General features: G+C 38.8%; 4 protein-coding genes across 5 annotated transcripts in view; all 4 read right to left on the reverse strand.

The window, feature by feature from the left end:
* The window catches only part of ticrr (TopBP1-interacting, checkpoint, and replication regulator), a 10,670-nt gene extending 7,845 nt beyond the window's left edge, over positions 1–2,825 (reverse strand). Inside the window, exons 1-5 of the mRNA XM_025056429.1 lie at positions 1,705–2,825; positions 1,028–1,262; positions 693–925; positions 101–335; positions 1–4 (exon numbers count right to left, since the gene is read on the reverse strand). The exon at positions 1–4 is cut by the window's left edge and continues 129 nt beyond it. Of these exons, the coding sequence (XP_024912197.1) occupies positions 1–4; positions 101–335; positions 693–925; positions 1,028–1,262; positions 1,705–2,382 (1,385 nt within the window). The 5' untranslated portion in view covers positions 2,383–2,825. The remainder of the gene's footprint in view (positions 5–100; positions 336–692; positions 926–1,027; positions 1,263–1,704) is intronic.
* Positions 2,826–4,489: 1,664 nt separating this feature from the next.
* On the reverse strand, positions 4,490–6,139 carry c6h11orf96 (chromosome 6 C11orf96 homolog). Its single transcript, XM_008311484.3, has one exon. The coding sequence runs from the start codon at positions 5,714–5,716 to the stop codon at positions 5,336–5,338; it is 381 nt and encodes a 126-aa protein (XP_008309706.1). The 5' UTR covers positions 5,717–6,139; the 3' UTR covers positions 4,490–5,335.
* An 8,902-nt stretch (positions 6,140–15,041) lies between these two features.
* On the reverse strand, positions 15,042–21,994 carry alkbh3 (alkB homolog 3, alpha-ketoglutarate dependent dioxygenase). Of its 2 annotated transcripts, XM_008311486.3 has the most exons (10): positions 21,867–21,994; positions 21,129–21,211; positions 20,880–20,983; positions 20,757–20,791; positions 20,619–20,666; positions 20,156–20,259; positions 19,125–19,213; positions 18,784–18,993; positions 17,935–18,033; positions 15,042–16,029 (listed from the first exon to the last, which is right to left on the reverse strand). In XM_008311486.3, exons 2-10 carry the CDS (start codon positions 21,199–21,201, stop codon positions 15,904–15,906), a joined length of 888 nt encoding a protein of 295 aa, XP_008309708.1. In that variant the 5' UTR covers positions 21,202–21,211; positions 21,867–21,994; the 3' UTR covers positions 15,042–15,903. The 2 variants fall into 2 exon arrangements, with proteins under 2 accessions (XP_008309708.1, XP_024912052.1); XM_025056284.1 differs by lacking the exon at positions 21,867–21,994 and having other exon boundaries at positions 21,129–21,849.
* Positions 21,995–22,567: 573 nt separating this feature from the next.
* Positions 22,568–25,545, reverse strand: part of hsd17b12a (hydroxysteroid (17-beta) dehydrogenase 12a) — an 18,377-nt gene continuing 15,399 nt past the window's right edge. Inside the window, exons 8-11 of the mRNA XM_008311487.3 lie at positions 25,114–25,195; positions 24,949–25,014; positions 24,384–24,533; positions 22,568–23,902 (exon numbers count right to left, since the gene is read on the reverse strand). Coding sequence (XP_008309709.1) covers positions 23,762–23,902; positions 24,384–24,533; positions 24,949–25,014; positions 25,114–25,195 — 439 coding nt within the window. The 3' untranslated portion in view covers positions 22,568–23,761. The remainder of the gene's footprint in view (positions 23,903–24,383; positions 24,534–24,948; positions 25,015–25,113; positions 25,196–25,545) is intronic.

Below are 25,545 nucleotides of genomic sequence, written 5' to 3' on the forward strand. Positions count from 1 at the left end.
TTGTCTGAAGTATAATAACCATAAACATTCATGAACAAACAGCCAACAAAACAATATTTAACACATGACATTGACAGATTATTCTTGAAGTATTCCTTACCATAGACAACGTCTCCGTCCTTCTCCATAATGTCGTATACTACTCCAAGAACACTGCTAACCACCTCAGGCAGGTCAGCTGCAGCATCAGCTGAGGCAGTGGCAAGATTGTCTGTGCTTACCCATGGATTATGTACAGGGACAGTGGGCTGTATAACAGTGAGCATAGCTGTAGACTGGGACAAGGGTGAGAGGACAGCTGTGCACAAAAGACCACCGTTGTTCACATCTGCAAGCTGGAGAGTCAAAAAGATAAGACTAAAAGTTAAAAGATAAAATTAGATTAAAGGCAACATATAAATACATCTGTATAAATAATGAGTTTGGGTTTCTCCTGAGTGTTTATTATAGGATCAGTAATAAACATAATATTATGTTAATATTGTTGATCAGAGACCACCAGTCTTTTTTAAACTTCCTAAAACTAAAACACTTTCAGAATATTTTGATTACTAGCCACATTTCATAGGGTTAAGATGAATTATGTCTTTTGAAAAAAAAACAAAAAAAAACCCAAAAAACAAAACTAAGCGGACCCATGTAAATCAATTTAACCCATATCAATTAAAATTATTTTGGGATACCCATCGTACCATGTGCATAGAATGACTAGAAAAGTCTGAAAGGACACGTTGAAAGACAGCCGCTGCCTGGTCACTCCTGTTTGAACAGTGAACCATCCATGTCTCTGTTGGGAACTCTGTCAGTGATGAAACATCCCAATCCCGCAGAACTCCTTTCACACACACTTCCACTGGCTCTGAGAGAAGCATTTGTCTACCAGACACTGCCTCAACCATGACTCTACAGCTCTGTGTCGCATCTCCTGGTGTAATTGAGGAATAACACGGAAATGTTTAGATTGCATGCTTTTGTACATAATATCCAGATAAAAGATGATCAGAGGAGATCTATTTTCAACACCTACCTTGCTCCCAGAGCAGAATTCCTTCAACTGAAGGAAAAGCAAGCTTGTAGAGCCTTTCAGAAGAAAGCAGATATTCAATACTGGATTTGAACATAAAAATCTCTGGTTTGACGCCCGAGTCTGGCTCACGATGACAACAGTGGCTCAGCAGTGGAACCATGGGTATCATCCTGCCCCCTAGATGAGCCACTACCTCTGATAGCTTGTCAGCCCCGAGATGGTCTGAACACTCCCCCTGCAATAAGAAATAAATTAAAAGGTATTTGATCATTGATCAACGATGGGTGAATGACAAGCTTTTTTGCAAACAATAACCAAAAACTTTATAACAGCAGATCTAAGAGACCCACACTACCCTTAATCCTCAGTTATCAAATCAGTTTATTTTACATATACACATGTTAAGTCTCCAAACTAATGTAATGTTTAAAATAAAAACAACATCATATGGTAAATTGTAAATTCAAACATGTCAAATAAAGAATCAGTAGGTTGGGATTAGGAATAAATTCCAGGAACACGCAGGTATAGACTAAAATAATTATTGAATGAAAATGGATGAAAAATCAGACTATAAAGTTTCCAGCGACTTAAGATAATTTTCCTTCTTTGTCTGGTGGAAGTGTCGCTTGAACATTAGGTCGTATTAATATTATATTTTTTGCTGCTGTACTGACCTGGAAATTCGATGAACTGTCAATCCAGTGCAGCACAACCTGTCGCTGTAGTAACATATCTTGAAGGCTCTTGGATATGATTAGCTCTGTTCCATCTGCGGGCAGGTCACAGTTTCCCACGGCCAGATAGTCCAGAAGTTGTGTCCTCGACCGTGGACAGTCGGAGACAATAAACATCACATTTCTCCCGTTGTTTGCAATCTCATCTTCTTGTGAAACACTAGGCCGTGCAGGGACTCGGGTGGTCTTTCGGTTCCTCAGGTACAGTTTAGTGGGAGAAGTAATGTCAGGTCTGTCCCACTGAAAGTCTAGCAGGGTTTCTTTGACTGCGTTTTGAACGCACATTGACTTGCACACAGGTTGATTTTGCCGAGATGAACATAGTTTGTCCTTCCACTCAAACTTGCTGTCAAACTCTTGTTCAAAGTCTTCAAATGTTTTGTGACGAAGCTCTTTAAAGTCCGACCCCCTTGATACGAGAGTGGCATTGCGTCCAATGCTAGACTGAAAGAATTTATAACCCCAACGCACTTTTTCAAATCCATATTTGTATCCGAAATGCAGTAGAATACGCAACACACCTCGCTTCAACAAACCTTTTCTGACCTCAAGCTGGTCGGTCGATTCATGATCTCCATAATCTACGTTGATCACAAAAACCACGTTATGTAAAGCCATTCTGTTCAACGCTGTCTTCGAAAACCGCTTGGGGCTCCAGACAACTTAATCCAACATTAATCCATGGACATACAGAGCAGCTCAACAGTTTAAATGTAACGGTCCCTACATCCATACACTTTCTGTTACGCTGTCCCTACCGTAAACAGGGTAACGCCATTTACAGCTGCCAAAGACAGCCTGCTAACCCAAGCTAGCCCTCGAAGCTACATATATTAAAATCATGAGATTTAAAATTAACTTGGTTTGAACATGTAGTCGCTATAATATAACAAGCAAAACGTTAGATGGAAATAACGATCCGCCACGGACTTGCCTTACTTTGTTATTCGCCTAACCAAACTTCTAAATTTCGCCATTATTCCGTCCTGTTTCATCCTTAACCGTTCGCGCTCCTTGCAGAAAGCCCGCCCCTATATTGCTATTGGTTACAAGCTGTAACAACAACAATCCCATTGGACTAAAATGTAAAAATATAAGCGAGTCCTTCACAAAGCACAGAGGTAATTGGAGAGATAGACCATCAATTACATATAACCACCATGACACATAAGGAATGAGTGGGTTGGACAATAATTACCAGTCACAAGCTCGCATTTAACTTTTAAAAACGTACGCAATGTGTCTATTGTATGTATATTATAGTTTGAGGAAAATATTGACTTGACAAAATTAAATGTTAATGTTAACTTACAACGAGCCCAATTGTCAATATCTGGTAATACAATAATTTTAAAGTGACGATTCAAGGTAATAATATTATGATATTGATTCGAACAAAATAATTAGTTGTGTGAGCCTTTAACTATTCTGCCTATAATAACTACAACTAAAAATAATATTTCAAATTATAAATAATAGACAAGTAAAACCATATGCGTCGTCTTAAAGCATCTAAAACATCTACCAAATTAAAATTAAACATAAAAACTTTTTTTTCTTTTGTGATGTAACATAATATAAATATATTATGCTAGAAGTTTAAATGGGACACTGTTAGAGTGTACAGTATCTGGGTCAAATTTTGCTTCCCATCTATTTTCTCTCTTTAGCACTAGAGGGGGCTAAAGGGCTTAGGGACGCCACTGGGGGATCGAAAGCCCCAAGAAGCAGTCTGAATTTTTTTTTTAAGTCTTCAGACTACACTTAGATGTAGAACAGGGAAGCATCTGTAAAGCATATGTTCGGAAAAACAATGTGCATGCAGTAGATAAGAAATATGTATATTTTTAGTCATTGTGTCCCCCTGAGACATTTTGCTTTTTAAATACTGGTTTGAAAGAAAACAGGTTAAATACAGGTTTTTAAAAAAAATCAGTATATGTCAGATCATTTCATTTGACAGATACTAACCTAGTTTTAAGTTGTGGCATATGAAAATTCAAAGTCTACACCCTGGTAGATGGGGAGAGATGTTAAATTAGTATAACGGAAAACTAATAATAATATTATGATGTATTTTTGTATCAACCACTGATTCACTAAAATTGTAGATGTCTTAATATCTTTATAACTTAATCTTTTAGATGGGTGTTACATTTTTTTAGTTCCCCCCACAAAGTTCTATAGACCTGAGATGGTCCATGACTAAGCAGCATTATCTGCCTCCATCCATCTGTTGATTTGCCCTCAGGTGAAAGTCATGCGTCACGTTTCTCTTGTCACAGAGTGGATTAGCAAAGGAGGGTTATTAGTGTCAGGAGGCATGACTGCAGTGACTCTCGGAGCAAAGCTTCAGAGGGCACTTCTCTCTCAGCAGACCAGTGGTTGCTGTGCCTGCATTCATTACCTAGAACCTGACATCAACATAAGTGCGTCACCATCCCAATAATCATGAAACAGACACAGCTGACAAGACACAGGCATGAGCCTACCTGTGTCAGAACTTATTGTCAGTTGTTTCTCTGTCTTTACTTGTAGTATTTCTAGTTTGGATGCATCTTTTGTGATGGCAGATGTCATTGATGTTTGCTCCACTCGTCTTACAAAATGCCTGCATTTGTTTTATGTTTTTTTTTGTACACAACTTGTTCCTAACTTGCTGAGTCTGAGTTTGTACAACTGCAATTCAATTAAAAGAAACAAAAAGAGAAAATATTAATTCAATGTTGGAAAATATTTATTAAAGTACACAGCATAGTCATTTTAAACATTTTCTTTTGAATAAAGTTACACAAATGTAAAGTACATGTATGATTTCCTTGGAAAATCAAAAAAACAGAAAACCATAGGAAAGAGCAGTAAAATAAAACATCTATGACCATAAGGTTATAAACAAAGTAAAAGAATAAATTAAGGATATTCAGAAAGACATTGTTTTCTCTGGAACAGAAGCATAAGCAGGAATTTCAGTATATTTGGAAAAAAAACAACCCTAAACTAAAGAAGGCCTTTGTGATGTCTACTCCTTCAGTGATGACCAGGTCACTATCGATGCTCACTGAAAGCATTCACAGTGTGGTTAGTTCTCATCCTAGGATTTTCTTATTACAGTGCTTTTTATTCATACTGCTGAAGTACAAAAAAAAATCGGCATTAAAACAAAAATAATTACAAATTTTCAAAGTGGAAAAATATCAAACCATCTTTCAAGTTTTTTTTTCTCATGCACATTAGATTGTAGAAAACAAATCCATCTAAAGAGTGCTGTGTTCCACACTGCTGTGTCTGCTACACTCATTTCTTCGTCAGTATAATTGTACTCTGGCAGGGAGATTTTACAGAGATGCTACAAGTGCATCTTCAACCTACACATACTGTTGATATGTTAGTAGAAGTGCATTCTAAATTGCAGAACTATGCAGCAGCTAACACACGCACACACACACAGAGAGACACACACAGACAAGCTGGCAAACAAGCCAGTTTGGTTCAGTTGGGTTGGCCTCCATTTGAAGCGGCGTCAAGGTGAAGCAAGGAACGTTGTCGAGAGAACGTGAGCATTTCCCCGTCCTCACTGGGTGGAGTCGGAGTCACTGGAGTCCTGGCTGGTCTGCGTGGGTGTGGGTGTGCAGCTGTGGTGGGCAGTTGATGGGCAGTGGAGGGTCTGTGTACTGCGCCGCAAGTTCTCCAGGGACTGAAGGAAGGAGCGGCGTGCCCTCTCCTCCTCCATAGGCGAGGAACCTTCTTCTTCTACCTCTGCAATCTCAGCAAAGGTAACAGGCTGGGTTTTGAATCGGGCCTCGCGAGGTCGACGGGCGCGGCTTTTGCCCTTAGCCGGGCCTTTAGGTACAGGGAGTTGTTGGGGGAACTCCTCCATGGCCGAGGCCATTAGGTGGGCTGGTAAGGCATGAAAACCAGACGCCTCCATTACCATCTGACGCACAGCAGCCATTGGTCAAAAAGATGCCCAGAGAAAGATGAAATGACCTTGTCTTCAAACCAACGAGATCAGAAAGGAAAACAATCCTGGTTTAAGAAAGTCTGTCAGTCTCAGAATAAAAATAGCCAGGAGTCCAGAGTACAGCCAGAAAGATGCTGTAAATCTCCAAAGTCAAGCCAAAGTTTCAAATTTCAAACTTTAAAATATTGTGCTTCACTTCCTCAGGTGAGAGCTTTAGACGTCTCTTCTCTTCAGTGTGTGACTCTCTGACGGCTGAAGCTAATACCACCAGCAGCAGCTCCAGCACTCTCTTTTATAGCAGCTCACTAATCAGTCAGTGTGTTGCTCACTCTTCATGCTCTGTGTTCTTGCCATGCCCCGCCCACTCCCTTTCATTGCTTTCAGTCATGGTTCCGGCCGGCAGAGCAGTCAGCCAAAACCCCCTGAAAATAAACACATGAGGGTCTTTTTTCTCTCCCTCTTTCAGTGTGTGTCTGTGTGTGTGTGTGTGTGTGTGGAGACAGACTTGTGACTGGAAAATAAAGAAGCATAAGGATGAAAATAAGGACAGAGGGTCATATCCAAAAAGCAAAAATGTATCAATGTTGATGGACTTTATAATAATATACCATATCTGTGAATGAATAATTGAATGAAGAATCCTTCAGACATGGTGAAGTTTAGCATATAAAATGGTGAAGTATAGCATATAAAAGTATAGTATATAAAATATTTAAAAATAAATAAATAAATAAATCACATAACAGCAACCATAAAAATACCAAAATTATTTTAAGGTGTACTCTGAAGTTCTCCTCTCAAGTGGCGCTGCCCTCTGTCGTACTTTTCTCTTTCTTTTGCAGTTGATTGGGGCAAATATTGATGCAGGTGTTTACCAGGGGAGTTCTCCTCTCAAGTGGCACTGCCCTCTGTCGTACTTTTCTCAAATATTGATGCAGGTGTTTACCAGGGGAAACAGGTTTCAGCCATAGAACAGGAGAAGTCCTCGAGGGGAGACATGATCAGATCACAGCGCCCCCGGAGGAGACTGATCATTTGAAGTTGTTATTTCCACTATAATATTTTTGGCTGTGGAACTGATTTTACACAGGTAATGTGGTGATAATGGAGGTGTGTCATTGGCTTAAATATGACTGTAATAAAATGTAAAAGAGAATGAAGCTGTTAAGATAAATAATTAGTGGTTTACTGTCGTATTGTTGCCACACAGTGGAAGAGAATGATCTCACCTCACAACAAAGTGATCACAGCTTTGATCCCCAGAGGAAATTGACTTTTACTGTCAGAAGTCATTTCAGTTATATTTGGTTCATTTTTCCCCCCTGTCAGATTACAAATGTTAACATCGCCTTAATAGAGCAACATGTTTGAATGTTTGATGATGAAAAAACAGGATGACAGATACAAGTCTCCCGGCCGTACATGTAGTCACATTCACAGCAGATAAGGGTATCACAAACACCAGGGATTCGTCAGCAGTGCCAGTGTCATTAGAGTCAACACGTCACGTCATCCTAACTGTAACCCTAATGGCTAAATTTAACAGTGTGGCTGCTGACGTAGGTGGTGTGAAGGTTGGTGTAGATATCTGGTTCAGTCACTACCACTGACTGCAGGTTACATTCTCACAAATGTGGTCCAAGCCAGACAGGGTCTCGGATGTTTGGGGCCATAACTGCAATTCAATAATTGTCAACGCACAAATAACTGTGAATACGATCTCCGTACTCCCATTTGACTTTCTGACAAGACAAAAATAACAGCTTGAAAGAAGCAAAATAAACACACAATGAAAGTGAAGACAATGGCTGTTTAGTGTCAAGTGAAGACAATCACTGCACAGTGTCTTCAAGGAGACAGAGATGGTGGTTCACATATGATGTCACACGCTATCATGTCATGGGTGACGTCAAGAGCAAACACACTGAATTGGTGATATACAGTCCATGAGCTCTGCCTCTGTTTGTTCAGTTCATTTTCCCACTGTGGCACAAAAAACTTCTCCTGCTTCTCCTACAATAACTTTGGGCCCAGAAGGAGGAGCCCGAACGTCACTTTAAGAGCCACTGATTTAAAGGGACTATAAGAAACTATATTTCTTTATATGGATATTGCGCCTGTGTAAATGTGTAAAAGTTCATATCCATGAGTGATGGATGACATGATCAGTATCTCACTCACACTTGAAAACTGCATCATGATCCACGACTGCCCTCAGGGTAACACCGTGGCCAAGGCAACAACAACACAAACATCAGAAACTCCTGGGTGAATGTGTGTGTGTCATCAATAGTAACTAACTAAACTCACTAACAGCAGCATGCATGTTATGCAGCTCACAGTCCGTGGCTCTGAAGTAACAGATTTCTTACATTTCAAGCAATGACCTCATGGGCTTTCCCTTCAGTAGGTTTTCAGGCGTGATGTTGGAGCCTGGACCAGCTGTCATGTTCCCTCATGCATTCTATGGGTGACACCTGAGGAGAGCATGTCACGCTGTTTTATCACACACATGCACACGCGCACACACGTCTACGCCACAGAATTTGAAGTTGTGATTTTGCAATAAATAATCCCTTTGGTTCTACTGTGAGTCTAAGGCCAACAGTGGCCAACGGTGGCCAACGGAGGAGATGACATCACATTAGGTTTTTGACTCTATTTTGACTTTTGTGCATGGGTTTGGGTTTCTATGCTGAATGTATATCCTGTAAATGTTTATCCTGTAAAATGTGATGTTGCACTGATTTATATGTTACTTGGTACAAGTTCATCAAATCCAACATAGTATCTATTTATTATACCAGAGAAATTGAAGACACATTGTTAGGCAGGTCCTTCAGTCCTGACTTATCCTTCATCCTGTGTCCGGCAGCTGATGGCATTTCCAGGACAGTAACACCAACCACCAACATGTGCAGAGGGAGCTGAAGACTAATCCCCTGAAAATCTCTTGATCACCTGCAGCACACCACCCTCCTCTCACTCCAACCTCCGACGGAGCACGAGCCTGCACTTGGAAAATTGTATTGCTCAACATGCCCAGAACCAAAGGCAATATTCACTCACTGTTGATTAAAAATCATTGAATAAATCCCCTTCAGTTTGAATGGAGCAGGGATGTGGAAGAGCATTGAACACATGGAGATTATCCTCAGTGGTGAACAACCCTGAAGCAGCTGAAAGTGATTCTTTTTCTTCTTCTATCCTGTTAAGGATCATGGGGTTAGTTAGAGCCAATCCCAGCAGACATCTGGCCCACACTCTGGTACGTACACCAGCTGGGTCAGAAGGACAACAACAACAACAAATACTTTTACAAACTCTTACACTACTGTGTTGATAAATGCATACAAATACATCTATTACACATAAAGTATATTGTGGTGCTACCATGAAAAATATGTAAATTCATTAAAAGTCATCATACTTTGTATTTGACTTATCTAAAGCAGCAAACCTGGGATTTAAACCGCTGTCACTATGATGAAAATGTGTCTACAAATACAACAGTGCCCATCATGACCGCAGCTCTACATTCTTTTCTTTATTTATGGTACACACCAAAGCCAACGACAGAAAGAGGAAAAGCGTGTGTTTATCTGTGTACAGTGTCAACAGTAACCCCAGACGGAAGTGGAAAAGAATAAAATAAAGCAGTGAGCTGAAGAAACGGAAATACACAGAACTGCAGCTTCATTATTAGATAAATATTCTTCTGGAGACGTTCAACAACCTGGATCTGGAATTACTAGTTTACTGCCCAAGTTCACTGCATGGACTCAGAGTCAGCTTTATTTGCCAAGTATGAAATCAAATACTAGGACTTTTGTAGTATTTGGTTTAGTAACTAAAAGTAACTAGTAACTAAATCTCGGGTTAATGGAATTACCTTTTGTCTGTGTAAAAATGAGAAAAAGAAAAAGAAACTTTTCCAGGCCCACGGTGTCAGGAGGTGAGTTACAAACCAGAGGCCACATTCCCTGACCACCCAGTCTCCCCGCACTGCCCACTGTGGTAGGATGCCCCTGTTACCATAACAACCCAAATGTCATGGTACTACAGAGTGAGGGGAGAGCTGGTGTCAAGTCACATACAAGGTCATGTGACATTCATCTCTGCTTCGTTGTGGTGAAAATACTTGCACAATCTGACCAACTTAACACAAAGTTATTGGGTCTACACACACACACGAAAAAATATTGATGATCATGCAGCCCAATGATTCCATGACATAATTGTTTTAGCCTTATATTATCAGACTGTGTTGACTTTGGGACACTTTGAGTTTGTTGTGGGCTAACATTCATCTATATTTGCTATGCATTGATATTAGCTTACTTATTTGATACCTCAATAAAAGCAGCTGTGCTAAACAACACACACACACATATATATACTTTTGTATATATATATATATATATATATATATATATTTGTATATATATGTGTGTGTGTGTGTGTGTATACTGTGCATTACTTTAGCGGGTGGTTTTGCAACATCGACAGCTCTCACGCAGCTCTGTTTGCGAAAACATTCAAATGCGGGACTTGAAGTAATTCTGGTGAAGACCAATAACAACACCATGTTGTGGGGTTGGTCTGGTTCCCCTCCTCTGCTCTGGGGACTGAATCAGTAAGAAAACACAGGGACAACATGTTTATTTTTAGACTGAGACTTGGAGACGGGAAGCATCCCCCTCTAAGATCACCATGTGTGTTTGTGACACCACATGTAGACCATGTCGTGAAACCTTTATTGGTCATTAATTATAATTTCTCATTTTAAATAAAAGTGTTTATTCCAAAATTACATATGGAAGTTAAAAATGTCAAACCTTGAAGAATTGCAGAATTTCCCAGATGCGACAATTTCTACACACCTGAACTTGAATGCAGAGACCCGCAGGCCACACAGGCACAACCTCGGACTGGCCCAGTCTGTGGTCCTTTATGACCAAGGGAATTCCAATTGGTGAGTGATCATAAATTCTGAGAAATAACAGACCAGACCAGGAAGGCAACACTCTCTGTAGCTCAACGACATGCAGCCCATAAGAGTTGTGCTCCTTTCAAAGCAGAAATGTAAAATTATCATCGAACATCATCAGTCTATATGGACTAACAAACACAAAAAAAGCTTATTTAGCTGTGAACTTCAGTTTCCAATTATGTTTAATATGTAATAAATGTGTCGCGGTATCACTGTTGTTCAACATAAAAATGTCTTGTTGTGTAAATTGATAGAACTTCTTTTGGCTCTGATTCTATCTCCACAACTGAACCTCAACTCAACACCGAATCAGTTTGTGACGTGTTTTACAAAACTGGTGATGCGTTACAGCCGCCAGTTCTGATGCTCTCAGGATGCCATGGCTGACATGTCAGCTAACATTAGGTCAGTAGCAGCTGCTAAAACCACGTCTGACCAACTATGACATCACAGGACAGGAAGCTGATTTCCAGAAAAGTAGGGAAAACACATTACGTCCACTTAAGGTCATAACTTTCCAAAACAATGACAGATTAAAATACTCTTGTCCTGAAAGGACAGTTTTATATAGAGTGTCTGCTGCTTCAAAAATAAAGGATGTCATACTAATCACTAACATATATGAGAATATTTTTGTAATAGACAAAGTGCCCCCATTGGTGACGTGAACTTTTTCTTTCAAATCCTATAAATAACGGAGGAAAGTGGAGGAGCAAAAAAAAAAAGAATAATGGGAAGAGAAAAAAAAGAAAAAGAAGAAGGAGGAGGAAGAGGAAGAGGAGGAGGAGGAGGTGTGGGTACAGCAGAGAAGACTGGACCAATTAGGGAGGGAGGGTGAAGGATCGGGAGAGTGAAGTGAATCGGTCACCATGTTCCCAGAGCTGTTTCCCAGCATGACTTCAGGCCACACTTAGGGCTTTATTAAACACACACACGCAGGCCAACTCACACACTTGAGTATGAACTCCAATATATTTCAGCTGTAAACACCTACAGATATTTTTTTTTTTTTATGTACAGTGTCCTTGGGTGACTTCCTTACATACAGTACACATGCAGTACCACTCAGATTCACACTCCCAGTTCCTTGTTTCCTTTCCTATAACACAACATTGGAGTCAGTGTCGTCACGTGACTGTTGTTATACATATCCTTACATACAGTATACATGCAGTATCACTCAGATTCACACTCCCAGTTCCTTGTTTCCTTTCCTATAACACAACATTGGAGTCAGTGTCGTCACGTGACTGTGCAGAATCACAGCAGACTGTTCTCCTTTAAATGGACACAAGATTAAGGCTGTTTATCTTAGGATTTAGCTAGACAAAAAAATCCTTGACTTAGGGCTAATGTGAAAACTGTTTTTCTTACAGTGTGAGCCCCTGCTTTGATATTTTAAACAAACAGACCAGTGGACGTGTGACTTTAAACTTTGTAATAAAGAGAGATTTTTTCAAAACTAAGAACATGTGTTTTTCTTAAGTAAAATATGCTTTATGAGTGCAGACAAAATGTGATCCAACTATGGAGTTGGTAAAAAACATTTTGCAGTTAGAAACAGAAATGTTAGCATTGCTGTGTTGAAGGTAGAGAAAAGATAAAGAGTGAAAATATTGTTGTTTTTTACAGAAAACTGAGCAAATTGATCAAAGTGTAACCTTGTGAATATACTTATATTATGTAACACATCTATACTTGTACAGAATATATAACTGTTTATAATTATGTTTCCATATGGATCAGTTTTAATATGCTGGTGTGTCAGCACATCACACACCGTCTGAATGCCAGTATCCCAGACATGTTCTGCGGATTATGTTTCATTGTCCGTTAATGTGAGTGTAGAGGCTGGTGCTTGAAAATGAGGTGAAGACATTACTGGGGCTGATACAGGAACAACTCTGGACTCAGGCCTAATTGGGTTTGATCCATACAGTGACAGTGAAGACAGGAGAGATTAAACAGACTTAGCAACAACCGCAGCTCAGACACAGCTCCAGTAAAACCCCAAATATTTCTGGCTCTGCACAACAGGTGTTGGGGTCGGATAAAAAAGCACACAGTGGCTAAAACAAGACTGACTGTTGGTTATGCCTCTCACCAAGTTGATTACTGGAAGTCTGATGGATGTCAACGAAACCAGAGAGCACTGGAAAATTGATATGTGGAGAGAACTAAGGAAATGAATTTACATTGTTACACAAACACAAATGTAAAGTGTTCTACAGGGACTCTGGGAAAGCACAGGCTTCCCTGACTGCAGTGTACACTTTGGTAAAGCACAGGCTTCCCTGACTGCAGTGTAGAGTACAAACACTGCCTAAAGTTCAGGGACTGTGTTGAGTCAATATTTCTCTGTGGATTTGTTACAATAAACAGCAACTTTGACGTCACAGAGGAGAAACAGGAGTCCTTCACTCTGATACAAGTGAGCTTCAAATAAAGACACACGTTGTATAAGTTACTGTGTAAAACTAAGCAACTAGGGCACACATTTAAAAAAATGCAATTTAACCTGCCATAGCTCCACGACCCACACTTTGGGAACCACTACTCAGTGGACACTGCCCTGTTTTTTTCACTTTCTTTCTGAAACATTAGCTGACTGTTGTGATGTCAGTTACAGATTTAAGGCCTTAGTGTCCACAGTCAGGTTTCTAATCGTTTTTGTAGTACATTTCTAACCATCCAAACAACATGTTCTGTATTCCGTTACAAAATGTTCCACAGGGAATTTACAGGAAACACAAACAACACGCACGGGCGTGTCCAAAATCACATGTTCGGTGTAAACCAGGGTCACATTCAGTGATGTTCATGCCAGGTACAAATTGTCCCCATGGGCTTCTGGAGATGGCATTTTGGAGACAGTGAAAGATGGACCCAGTGTGGTGCACGTAACCTGCTTCACAACAAACGAGGCAGACAGCCACTTATTCAACTCGTGGCACTCACTGTGGCTCTCAATTATTTTGGACTTTCATTGTATGAAGTTTTTTTTTTTAAACCGACACGTGTCTGCTGCACCTGTTAGCAGGTCTAAAAATGTCGTATGCACAAAATGACATCATACACTCGGCTTAGCCCTGATGTTTCCCGAAGCCGCTTGAGTTTTTTCCCCCCCAAGGAAATTACTGCTTTTAACCCATCCTTGAAGGACTCCACTGAAAACACTCCAGTAAAAACACCAGACACACGTGTTCAGGCACATGGGGATTGAGTTTTGAAGACCGGTCGTACCAGGGCCTGGTCCGTTGACCTTAATGCTGTGGGCTGCACATATGTAAGGGCTAAATTCAATGTTATTGTATTATTATTATTATTATTAACTGTTAAACAGGTTAAGACTTTTCCTTGGTTCCACTGCCTTGTAATCATTAACAGGAACAGGGAACTGAAGTAAAGCAGAGGCTGCAGTGAGTTTACAGTGTTCTTCAGGTTTAGTCTAAACAGCAGAGTTTATGAGCTCCATTCAAACACACTGTTCATGTATGAGACACATTATTTCCAAGTACTCTAAACACATCCACACATGAAGAAAATCAATACCTGAGAGTTTTGACAGCATATCATGGCAGAAAACAGTAACTGATGAATCACTAATTAACTGGTAACTCAACGTATCAACAGGTTCTTACCTTAGACAGTTTTCTAGTTTAGTTTATCACCAGTGCTTTTACTTACTGTAACTTTTGCAGACAATAAAACACACACACGGCCATTGTGACTATAATGAGCAACATGTGGTGAAGTGTTCTTTCAGGGATAGTCATGAAATTCACAGCGATCCTAAAAAATAAAAATACAGAAGAGTTCAACCACTTCACCATAATGAACCAGGCTGGTTGTACTCTAATACACGGAGAATTTCATAAACCAGGCTGTGTGAGTGTTTGTACTCTAATACACGGAGAATTTCATTTTAATACTTAATGACTTGTAATTTTTTTTTTAAATTTTTTAAAATGTTTTTTACACCTGTGGTAGATGGAGAGTGGGTGGTGCATGTGTTACACATGATATAAAAGCCATTTATGAAGCAAATCACTTAAGGTTTAGAAATTATTGACATTGACATCTAAAAATGACAGTAAAATAATAGTCTTATGGAATTTATAAAAACAATATACCGTTTATATAATAACCCTTTCAAGGTAAATGACTAAAGTCTGCGGCCCATAGTAAGGCCCTGGTTTACTCATCACTTCCTATGGGTGTCAACACAGATTATATAATCTCTCAACTCATAGGAATTTAAGTGTAGCGTTGCCAATACTGACAAAATATAGGACTGCCAATTAGGATGCAATCAAATAACAATTTGACACAAAGCAAATTTTTATTCCAGTTCAGAATAAATTAACAATGGTTTCTTGTTTTTAAATAATTACATTACGTTGCAGCTGTTCATGGAGCTTTTGCCCCTTTGGATCAAGATTTTCCTAAACGTTACAGTATATTCCCTTCATGACATCTGTTCCAGGAACTCTTCAGTTAATTCCCAGTTGCATAAACATCTCTTACAGCAAAGTCATTATTCCTCTCATATCTGTCAAAACACTTGTTTTTTGTTAGGACTTCCAAAGATGATTCCCATGAACAGTGATGTGTTGTAAAGAAAAAAAAAATCTGGAAATCAGGGTTTGTTTGTTTTTTTCATGAAATTGTGTTTCGTTGAAGACATCAGTGTGTTAATATCCAAAGCATGAGACAAAAACAGGAAAAACAATCTGGAAGAACAGACTGAAGATTGGCAAATAAATGATCTGTTTATAACACTGAAGAACCTGCCAACCAGGAGGTTCCCAGTACAAACTCTCACTGTTGGCAGAAGGACTGTGGCATTAAGTGCCAGATTCAGTGCTGGTTGCCAAGTTACACTCACCCAGCCTTCTGCCCTCCCCCCTTGCAAGCTCACCAAAATGTAATAAGTGTCTGTGGTGAATTAAGTTAGGACTGAGAGTCAACAACTGAGCACCTCATTATCACCATTCTCCTGCTCATCTCCCCTAAAAACAATGACACTGTATCTGATAATGACCAGTGGTCAGGACTGTGGTGGTACAGCAGCCAGTTGCACAACAAAGGTGCAGACCTCACCGTTGTAGCTTGGACCACTTGGCAAAAAACAGCTGAAAGCTGCACCTTTTCAAGGCCACAAGTACCTGACGCCTGTAGCACTTCACTGTTGTTGGGCAGTGATGTGAATCTTTGTTCCTGGCCTGTGACCGTCCGGCTCTGGATAGATGGTTCTGAAGGTCAAGTTGATGCGAGGGCCTCGGTCGTGGTACTCTTTAGCCACTTGATGCTGTCAAAAAAAGCAACGCTAAATGTTTTAATCTGAGATGTTCATAAGGATTAATTTGGTGTTAGTAACAACGAAATAGAAATTTTTTTTTTTTTCACTTAATACATTTATTGTCTTCTCTCTGCAAACACAGATCCTCAATATTGTATTGGTCAGAATTATACCAGCAGGGGGCACACACACATAAAGAAATGCACTTGTGTGCAGCAGCAGATGAGGTCGACTTAAGCTAAATAGAGCTTATATGATTATATGACTAATTATAGGATGAGTATTTAGGCAATTGATCAAATCATACAAAAAATAATTTAAACAGAGAACTAGAAGTGTATAGCGGTGTATTCATCGACAGTGATGCTATTGTTTGTCTATTTCTTGATTTGAATGTCATGTTAGAAAATATTAAAAAGATTAAAAATATTAAAGATTAACAGGTGTCAGTTATACGTTTGTCTGTTTATTAAAGATTAACAGGTGTCAGTTATAAAAGTCAATGTGTCACATCTGCTGTTTGAAGCCTAAAAAGAAGAGAAGAAGAACAAGAAGCAAATGTTGAGGGAGGCTCAGAGGAAAAAAACATTTAAGTCTTGAACCTCTGGGGGAAACAGTATGAGAAACAAATGGCCCTCTGTTGTTAATGACTTATCACTGATTATATTCAACCCCAACACCTACTTTTAGTAGAAAATAAGTCCTTCACACTAAAGTTGAGTGAAAAAAAGGTCACCAAAGAAAATATTTGAACCTGGTTTAAAAGGTTAAGTATATTTCTTACTGTCAAAAGCCGAGGTGACAGGTTTGCTCAAACACCAGAGACAAAAAAAGTCTTGTTTCCTTTTTCTAACAAATGACGTGATGATTAGCACGGTTGACAGGTTGAGTTAAATATTTAGTGCTCACTTTAAAACCCCTCTGACGAAGCAGGGTGAGACTTATACTGCAGTGACACAGACAGAGTTATTGGTTTGATCTTTCCCTCTGGCAGGAGCTTTAAATGAGAAATTAAACCTTTGTGGAGCTGCTCACTGAGATGTTGCCATAAAATACCTGCGACCTTCTCCTCTTTCTCTTAAGGTTTAATATCCTCCAAAGTCCTCTCTCTCTCTCTCTCTTTTTCACATTTTCCCACACTTTTTTTGTTTATCTTCCCTACTAAATTTCCAAACGTCCTTGATGTACTCTCTTTATATATTTTTTGTACTCTTCTCACAGAATATCTGATTTCTGTCATTCCATTTTTTTTTCTTTTCCGTTTGTTTTATGAACTTCTTTCCTCATAGCCAAGCAGCAGTGGCAAAGCACCGCAGCACCGGCCCACATGTCGTGTGATGCCAGTTTGTTTCACATGTTTACTGTAAATGTCGGAGGTTAACCAAGGTAATAAGGCACAAGTTCAGTTTTGTCTATATTTGAAAGTAGAGTACAGGGGTATTGAGGCTGATTGTTGGTAAAATTATCTGCTGGGAGTGGAATTTGTGAAAAATATGGTAATTACATAAATGTAATTGTTCACTCAGCAAATGCAAATTTTAACTTTTAACTACCGCTTGAGGATTACAGCAGTGGTTCCCAAGGTGGGGGGGCAGGGGGGAGCTGTCCCCACAAGGGTTGGGGTAGAGCTAAAGACACATATATTCTCATTTGAATAATTACTTAATTTGGGGGAAAACTGCACTGATCTTTATTTTTATTTTCACATCGGAGAACAGCGGTATTATAGTAAATACAGTGTTTGAAGCAATAGTTCTTGATGTGTCAATGTAGGCAGTAGGTCAACAAAAGTCAAATCCACAAAAGGGGGCGCAGCAGATCAGAACAGGAACCAGTGGGTTTTAGTCTTCAGTAGCTGCTGCTGTTTGTTTTTTTTTTATAAATGGCTGTGTTGCCGTGGTTGGTGTAGTTTACCTGCCAATCATCTTGTGTGGCTCCTTTCATCAGCAGCAGTGTCCCGTGGCTCAGTGGAACCCGAATCTTCTCCACGTAGGTGTAGTCACCGTTCTCCTCCTGACAAAAAACACAAACATTTAGGAGTTTTTCTTACTGACTGCACCACACAAACAAACACCAGGAACAAAGACGTTTACCATGGGATAACAGCACATCTCTACATCTGTATTTAGTGCGTACAGGTAACACGTACAATTTCTCACAGCAAATACATTCAGTACTCAAACTTTTTTGTTTGTGTAAATATTTTGTACAGTAGGTTCATGTTGTTAAGAAAACGACTGCTGAAGTATGAATTTTAAAACATCTTCATTCACTTAAGTACAGATGGAAAATATAGGGTTTTGGGCTTGTTATGTCACACTTTTCTCCATGTGGCTCTGTTTGACGTCAGTGTGTAAAGTGATGATGTTTGTTTATCTGAGTCGAATCGTGGCTTTGAACTTTTCCTGTGATTTAGTCATTTGTAATTCTCCAGCCATGCTTTCAGACTAATAATTCCTTTTTCCCCTCTACGCACCATTGTTGTTAGCCAGATAAAGTGACACAGAGCACTTTGGCCAAAAAAGGAATTACATTCCCAGTATTAGCTTGTATGTTTTTGGTACCACTATGCTTTGGTGTCTTTATAAGGAAAAATATTTGTTGGAACAAAAAATACAACATTCTAACCTTTCTGTTCATAGAAAAGTGGACTTTGGAAGGATTATTTTTAAACTCAAGAGAGGATTAACATTACAATTATTCTAATAAACAATTGAAGATATATTATATGGCTGAAGCAGATAATTTCTCACACAATCTCACCGGTGCAGGCTGCTTGCGGAGACTGAAAACTCTGGAGTCACCCAGACTGAGGGAGGCGATGGTGGGCTTGTCACCTAAGGAGGCCTCATCGTCACTGTGCCAGCCAATGCTGTCATGGCCGTCCCTGTACAAGTTACACAACAGCGAGTTGAATTTGCAGCCAGTGGCTTGCTCCACTGTTTCTCGAAGAGTTTGGAGCAAGGGATGCCACTACATGTGGAGAATGAAAAAAAAGTACAGTGGGTTAAGACTTTGATAATACTTTTAAAAAATGTGTTCAAAATAGTTTGTGCAAAATGTGATAATAAACAATAGTCAAAATTAACAAAACAAAACAACACCTGTGAGTTGGGAGCCATAGTGGAGTGTGAATACGTGTAGGGTAACTCTCCATACCAGCAGGTTAACCTCGGCTCCTCGTATGCTTCAGCTGGACAAAGACAGTGCATGTACTTCAATAAGAATAAGATGTCTGCAATCATTTAAAATCACTCTTCACAAACATCTACTTCCTAGAATTAAACTAAATGTCTTTCTACCATCCCGTTAATCACAGAGAGGACATTACTGTTCTGTACTTACCTGGGCTAAATTAAATTAGTAAAAAAGTCCAGGGCAATTTTTAAAAAGTGGCCTGCGTCCAGTTTAATGGCTTCTTGCTGACTGACAACAATAGGCAGTGAATGGCTGAGAGTATTTACTGACTTATCCGCCTGAACATACGCAGAAAAATAATTACCGTCTTTGTTGTTACAATATACGTAGCACTAGACAAGGTAAACATCCAAATTGAATTACTCTCCGTCTGTCTGTCTGTCTCTGTTGGTTTTGGGCTACGTGCCCTTCGTTTGGGAACAAGCAGATCCTTCCAAAAACCTCTATTATTATTATTATTATTTGGCCAGCCATCTGTTACAAGAACATTGTGAAACAAAAACAAACTGCTCAAGCAGCCCACCACTTCTACAGAGCTGGCTGGCATGGACCGTCTTGAGCAGATATGTATAAACAAGAGTTCTTATTCATGACCTGGATTAAGGTTTTACTAACATCGGTGTTATCAGAGGGACATACAGTACCGGTATTTACAAAGTGCTAAATATTTCACAGGGTCTTGAGGCAAGGCAGGCCATGGGTACATGGATGAAAGGTCACTTAGAGCTTAAAGGTTAACTTTTTTTTTTTAATTTCTTCGTAAACCTAAACATTATACTACTTATACTAATAAAAGAGAAAATCATCCCACTTGATTTATGAATTAATTAATTTCTCTTCAAGTGACTGCTCTGTCATTATGGACTTAATGTTATGTGTTTAATGTTGTAAATGTTTTTACCAGTAGCTGCAAAATGGGGGCTGGGGGGAGGTTTACCTTGTCTGTAGTTGGTTTTCTGGGACCAGGGCAGCTCTGCTAACAGCTTACTAAACATCCAGTCAGCCTCTTCTTGAGAGAGAAACCAAGGCAACAGACGAAGCCTGGACAAAAACAAAGGTTTACTTGATGAACTACGAAACCTACAGTTTACTGGACTTTACAGGAAGGGACTATTTCTTTGGGTGTGTGTTGTTAAATAAACGTAATAAATAAACCCTTCATTCTAAGCAAATTACATGTCATTGGTCACCATGAGTGTAAGTAAATGCAGCTCATATCTCAACATCTCAGTCGATGTCCCAGAATAGCAAAATAATGAACTACTGTGGACTTAGTGCCATCTAGTGGGCTAAAAGCTATATGACAGAATTGTCCTGTTGTCATTCATTTCCCCAAACGTTAAAGTATTTCTCTTTTGACCTCTAGAAGTACCATTCTCTCCACTTTAAAATAACCTCACCTGGACACTCCTGATGGTCCATGACTGATGTCATAGTCACCCGCCTGCCTGTTCAGAGCAAAATTGTATGTTGAAATATACATACACCAGTGTGAGAGCTCAAAATGAACACTTAAATAAGAAAGTAGTGTAACTTACTCAATGACCTTCTCGGCTGGGACATTTCTAATTGGCTGTAAATTAATAAAAACACTGTTAAAATGAGCATTTTATTAAACTTTCTTCCTACAACACTTGGGGATTGACTGATCAGTCAGTAACCTTGGTGGGTTGATGGAACTCAAATGTACTAGCTGTCTTCTGTGGCCCTGATCCCCAGGACGCAGACACAGGGTTGATCCTTGGCTGCTTGTTTGTACTTGTAACTTTAGCAGCAAAGAAAAATGAATATAAATGGGGCTTCACTACTGCCACTAGACATAAAAATAGGTTTACCATACAAACAAAACTGCACACGTCTGTGAATGTTGATATACTGTAGTGACAAGTCACCTACAATCATAGACTCACCTGTTGGCTTTGAGGGATTGGGCTGTCTAGCCCAGGAGCCCTGGACTCTAGCACGCTGACGCTTGTCAGACATTACATCACATCTACAGATTCACCCAAACAAAGATTTATTTTAGAATTACTTAGAGAACTCCTAAAACCATTTCTCTACCTAAACTTCTACATCTTTGTTGAAAACGTTCAGTAATGGATTGGCCAATCAAAGTATTTAATTTTATACTATTCTGGAGGATGTCTTTCACACTAGGTTCATTTTTTGGTAAGATAAATCAGGATTCCAATATACAACATTCGATGTCTGCATCTATTTCAAGATTGATTGTTTTTTAGTCTGTTTTTATTTTAAATCGTAACATAATTTGACACTGGACAACAGTATACCAATGAAAAAATGTCACAGCTGTTGAAGACGCTTTAGAGACGCGGCTTAAGGTGTTTACATATTAAATTTGAGAACTTCTGAAATAATAACATCTCTTAGAACGTTAAAATTTACTCGTTTACTGTATTAAATATAAAAATATACTGTACTATTAATAAGACGGTCTAATAGAGCATACGATACTTTGTTCTACGTCCAGCAAAAACTACTGGGTCTTTGACAGCACGACAAAACAGTGAGTTAGTGGCTATATCTCTGAGTAACGCTAGTTCGTTCACTATCTAACGTTGTCAAAGTCAGAGCCCAGAAATAATTTCTATAAAATATCGAGAAAAAAACCCACAAAAATTACTGACCTAACTGATTTAACTGTGCAACAACAAATCTTCCAGTTTTATACGACAGCGCAGCCCTTCGTTCCACGGACCGGATGTCTGTGCATCACAGAAATAATTCCTACCCAACCTGTTCACAAAACATAGTTCCGGTCATTGTAGTACTGTATACAGTACATCTCTATTAAATTTGTTCGATTAATTTCGTAAACGATATTACGGGTCGACTTGTATCGAAAACCAGCATGTATTCCTTTAGCTTAAACCAATGCTACTTTCGAGAAATGTCACTCTCTAAACAAAACCATGCTTCCGGCATATACAGGATATAGTCTGTTTAATTTATTCAATAAAATTACGATTCAGTTGTTGATATGACCGTTTGTTTGTTTTTTTCAAACGGCAATCTTCACAATTTGCTTCTCAAAATATATTTTCAAGCGGTTGATATAAACACTATATATAAATACAGGTAGAGTATATATTGTATTTTCGTAAAGGAAACACCATTTCCTTCACCATTAAATATCTTATTTCACAATTAGTAAAATATTTCTGACATGATTTTAACCAAGTTGGTCTTACTGTCCTACCTCCAAGCGTGTTGAGAATCTCTATATTTTCCCTCAAAGGTTAAACATGAGCAAATACTTACATTTTAAACAAAAAAGGAAATAAAATAAAAAATAACATTAAGAAAAAAAACCTCTCAAGAAAAACAGTGCAATACGAAAGCATTTTATTAATAAACAGTACAAAACATATGTGGGTATCAGTAGTGTAAGCCAAATTAAGCTAGAAGTAGAAAATTAAAGCATATTAAGATTTTACAGGTGAAAAATATTTTTCTGTTAAGGCACCAATCAGTCAAAGTCATTTGCAACTCAATAGTAATAAGGTTTCCTTCTCATATTCCTACAGTAATTAGGTACATTGACATAACTTAAATATGTTACCTTTATTGATCATACATTCATGTTTATTTCCAACAATACCTTTTCTGCATACAGAGAAATATATTGCCTGTGAAAGCCTTTCAAAAAAGCTTCTCTGATAAATATTAAGAAACTCAAATTGTGCAGTTTGAAAAAGGAAAAGCACCAGTTGAATTGCATTCTTTTCATCCTGCAGTATATCCTAACATTTACTGGTACACACCTGCTCAGTGATTTACACAGCTTCCAGTATTAGCGTAGATAGGCAGTAAAAGGCACACGTTTAATGCAAATATGAGTGAGTAACAAGAACATTTGGTTCAGAACAAGTAATACATTAGTGCAACAACAACCCCTCTCAAAATATTAAATACACGATAAACTTGATATATACTAGAGAGCCAGTTTTGTGTGGTTGACAGAGTAGAAAACACAAAATGCCATTATTTTTTAAAATGTCATACCTTTTTAAATCTGACTAGGGTCAAAGCTTGTCTTGTGGAAAGTATTGGATTTGGCTCATGTGTTCATACAAATATAAAATAAATAATTTTACAAATAATAAAAAAAAATGCCCACCACCATTGTCACTGCTTACAACAGCAGATTTTACACATTACTTATTTTGGCTGTATAATTCCACCATTAGTATCGGTGACAAAAAAACAAAACAAACAAAAAAAAAAACAAAAAAAAAAAATACTAATGACCATTGCCAAGAGCAGCATTTTATTACCATTCAACCTTTTCTGACCTTAACCTTCTCTCTCTTTGGTTAAATCCTAACAAGGCACACTGTTGTTGTTAACTCAAATGTCATACGAAACCTCCCATGTGTTAATCTACAAAACAGCCATGGGGGGGAAATCTTCACTAACCCTGACGGTTATAGTCACACAAATACGAAACACCATTGATCTCCCCTGAACATGGCACTAGGTCAAAACAATGTGGTTGCCTGCAGAATCGTCAGCTGTTCTTCTAGTCCATCTTCAAACTTGCTCCATTCCTCTGTTCTCTCAGCTTCCTCCGCTGCAGGTATCCTGTACGCTGCAGACGGTTCATTCTGGCTCCCAGGAAGATAACAATACTGCTTGGCACCAGCTTTGTAGTCACCCAACCCTGTAAGATATTATTATTTTTTTAAACAGTCTTAACTAAAACACATGATTTGAACATTTCAATGCAGATTTAGGACAAATGTTGAAAGTAAACAATGGCATACTTTTCTACCTTATACTGTAACTATGTGGTATTTTAATGTTTACAGTAAAAAGTAAGTGGTAGTGGTGGCCACAGGAGAGAACGCAACTGTAGCAGCTGTTAAGACCCCAAAGTAAACACTAAGAGTAATAGTAAGGGTCTATCAGTGAAGTTCACATTGAATTGTGAGGCAAAGTGACTTCAGAACTTTTTTTAAACATGGTTTTTATATGTTGCAAACTGATAAAAGTCGTGCAGAATTTCATAAAGCGCAATGTTTCTGTCTTGCGACAGTGGTTAAAAACTATAAATTAAACCTTTTTGAGTCAATACAACAAGGTTTATTGACTTTAAAAACAGAATAGGAAAAACACGTAATGAAGATAATTTCACTTCTTACCATGACAGCGTGAGGAAAGTAACCGTTGGTCTGGCTCTGAAGACCCACGGTGGCGAGTTCAGCTGCCACATAGCGCTCAGGGGTGGGCTTGTCAAAGGTGGGCTTCCTGATACGAGTCATCTTTGTTGCAACGAAGAAAGGCAGCACACTCTGTAACAATAAAGGATAAAGTGCTTTGTAAAAACAGTGCTCTTTCTCAGGGTGGGTTTTCTGACTGGTGTGAAACTTGACGTCACTTTTAGACCCTATGATTATGGAAAAATATATATATAACGGGTTAATCATGGCCAGCACTGTCAATTGGAAACACTCAATTGGGTTTGGTGAGGTGAAACTGTTATGTTTTGTACAACCACCAGGTGGTGCAAAAGAAATACGAGTACAACAAATCCTTGAAATAGCATATGTGGGGAAAAAATAAAGCTATAATTGGTATTTTAGAGGCATCGCTCATGAACCGTAGCATTAAAAAAAAAACAATCTAAAAATACTACTTGTTGACTTCATATTCTTTTTTTAACTTTTTTTTTTTTAACTTTTGAGCAGATAAGACCAGCACACATACCTGGATGATAATTCCCTGACGTCTATACTCCTCCTGCAGACCACGAGAGAAGAAATCCACAAAGGCCTGCACACAGAATCACAAATCAATTAAAACAATAGGCCAAAAATAAAATGGAAATGGCCAATAAAAAGGTTGAATTATACGTCAAGATGTCACCCATACCTTCGTGGCAGAGTAGACTGTGAGCAGAGGGACAGGGTACATGCCACTAGCAGAGGAGATGTTAAGGATGACTCCTTTGGATCTGGGTAGAAACAGAAAAATCACATTTAGCACAAAAATCAACCCTTGCACTGACTATTATTACTGACGGTACGTTATTGCAGTTGTGCTGTTAATAGTAACTGTCTTAATCTGCAGCTTCTGTTAATACAACAATAGGTGGAAATCTTCGCACTGATCTGAGATCAGTAAACAACACATTCTCAGGAGGTTTTTTTCTTTACTTCAAAAGCACACATTTTAATGGAGTCCAGATGCTTTTTTGATACAGATTGTGTAGACATTCACCCCACTGTCAAATTCACATTAAACCCCCCCCCCCAAACACACACGGATACTGGGGAAGGGGCCGGGTGCGTTACATTGGCACCC

Source organism: Cynoglossus semilaevis, chromosome 6 (genome assembly GCF_000523025.1).
Source record: "Cynoglossus semilaevis isolate Cse_v1.0 chromosome 6, Cse_v1.0, whole genome shotgun sequence".
Taxonomy (NCBI): domain Eukaryota; kingdom Metazoa; phylum Chordata; class Actinopteri; order Pleuronectiformes; family Cynoglossidae; genus Cynoglossus; species Cynoglossus semilaevis.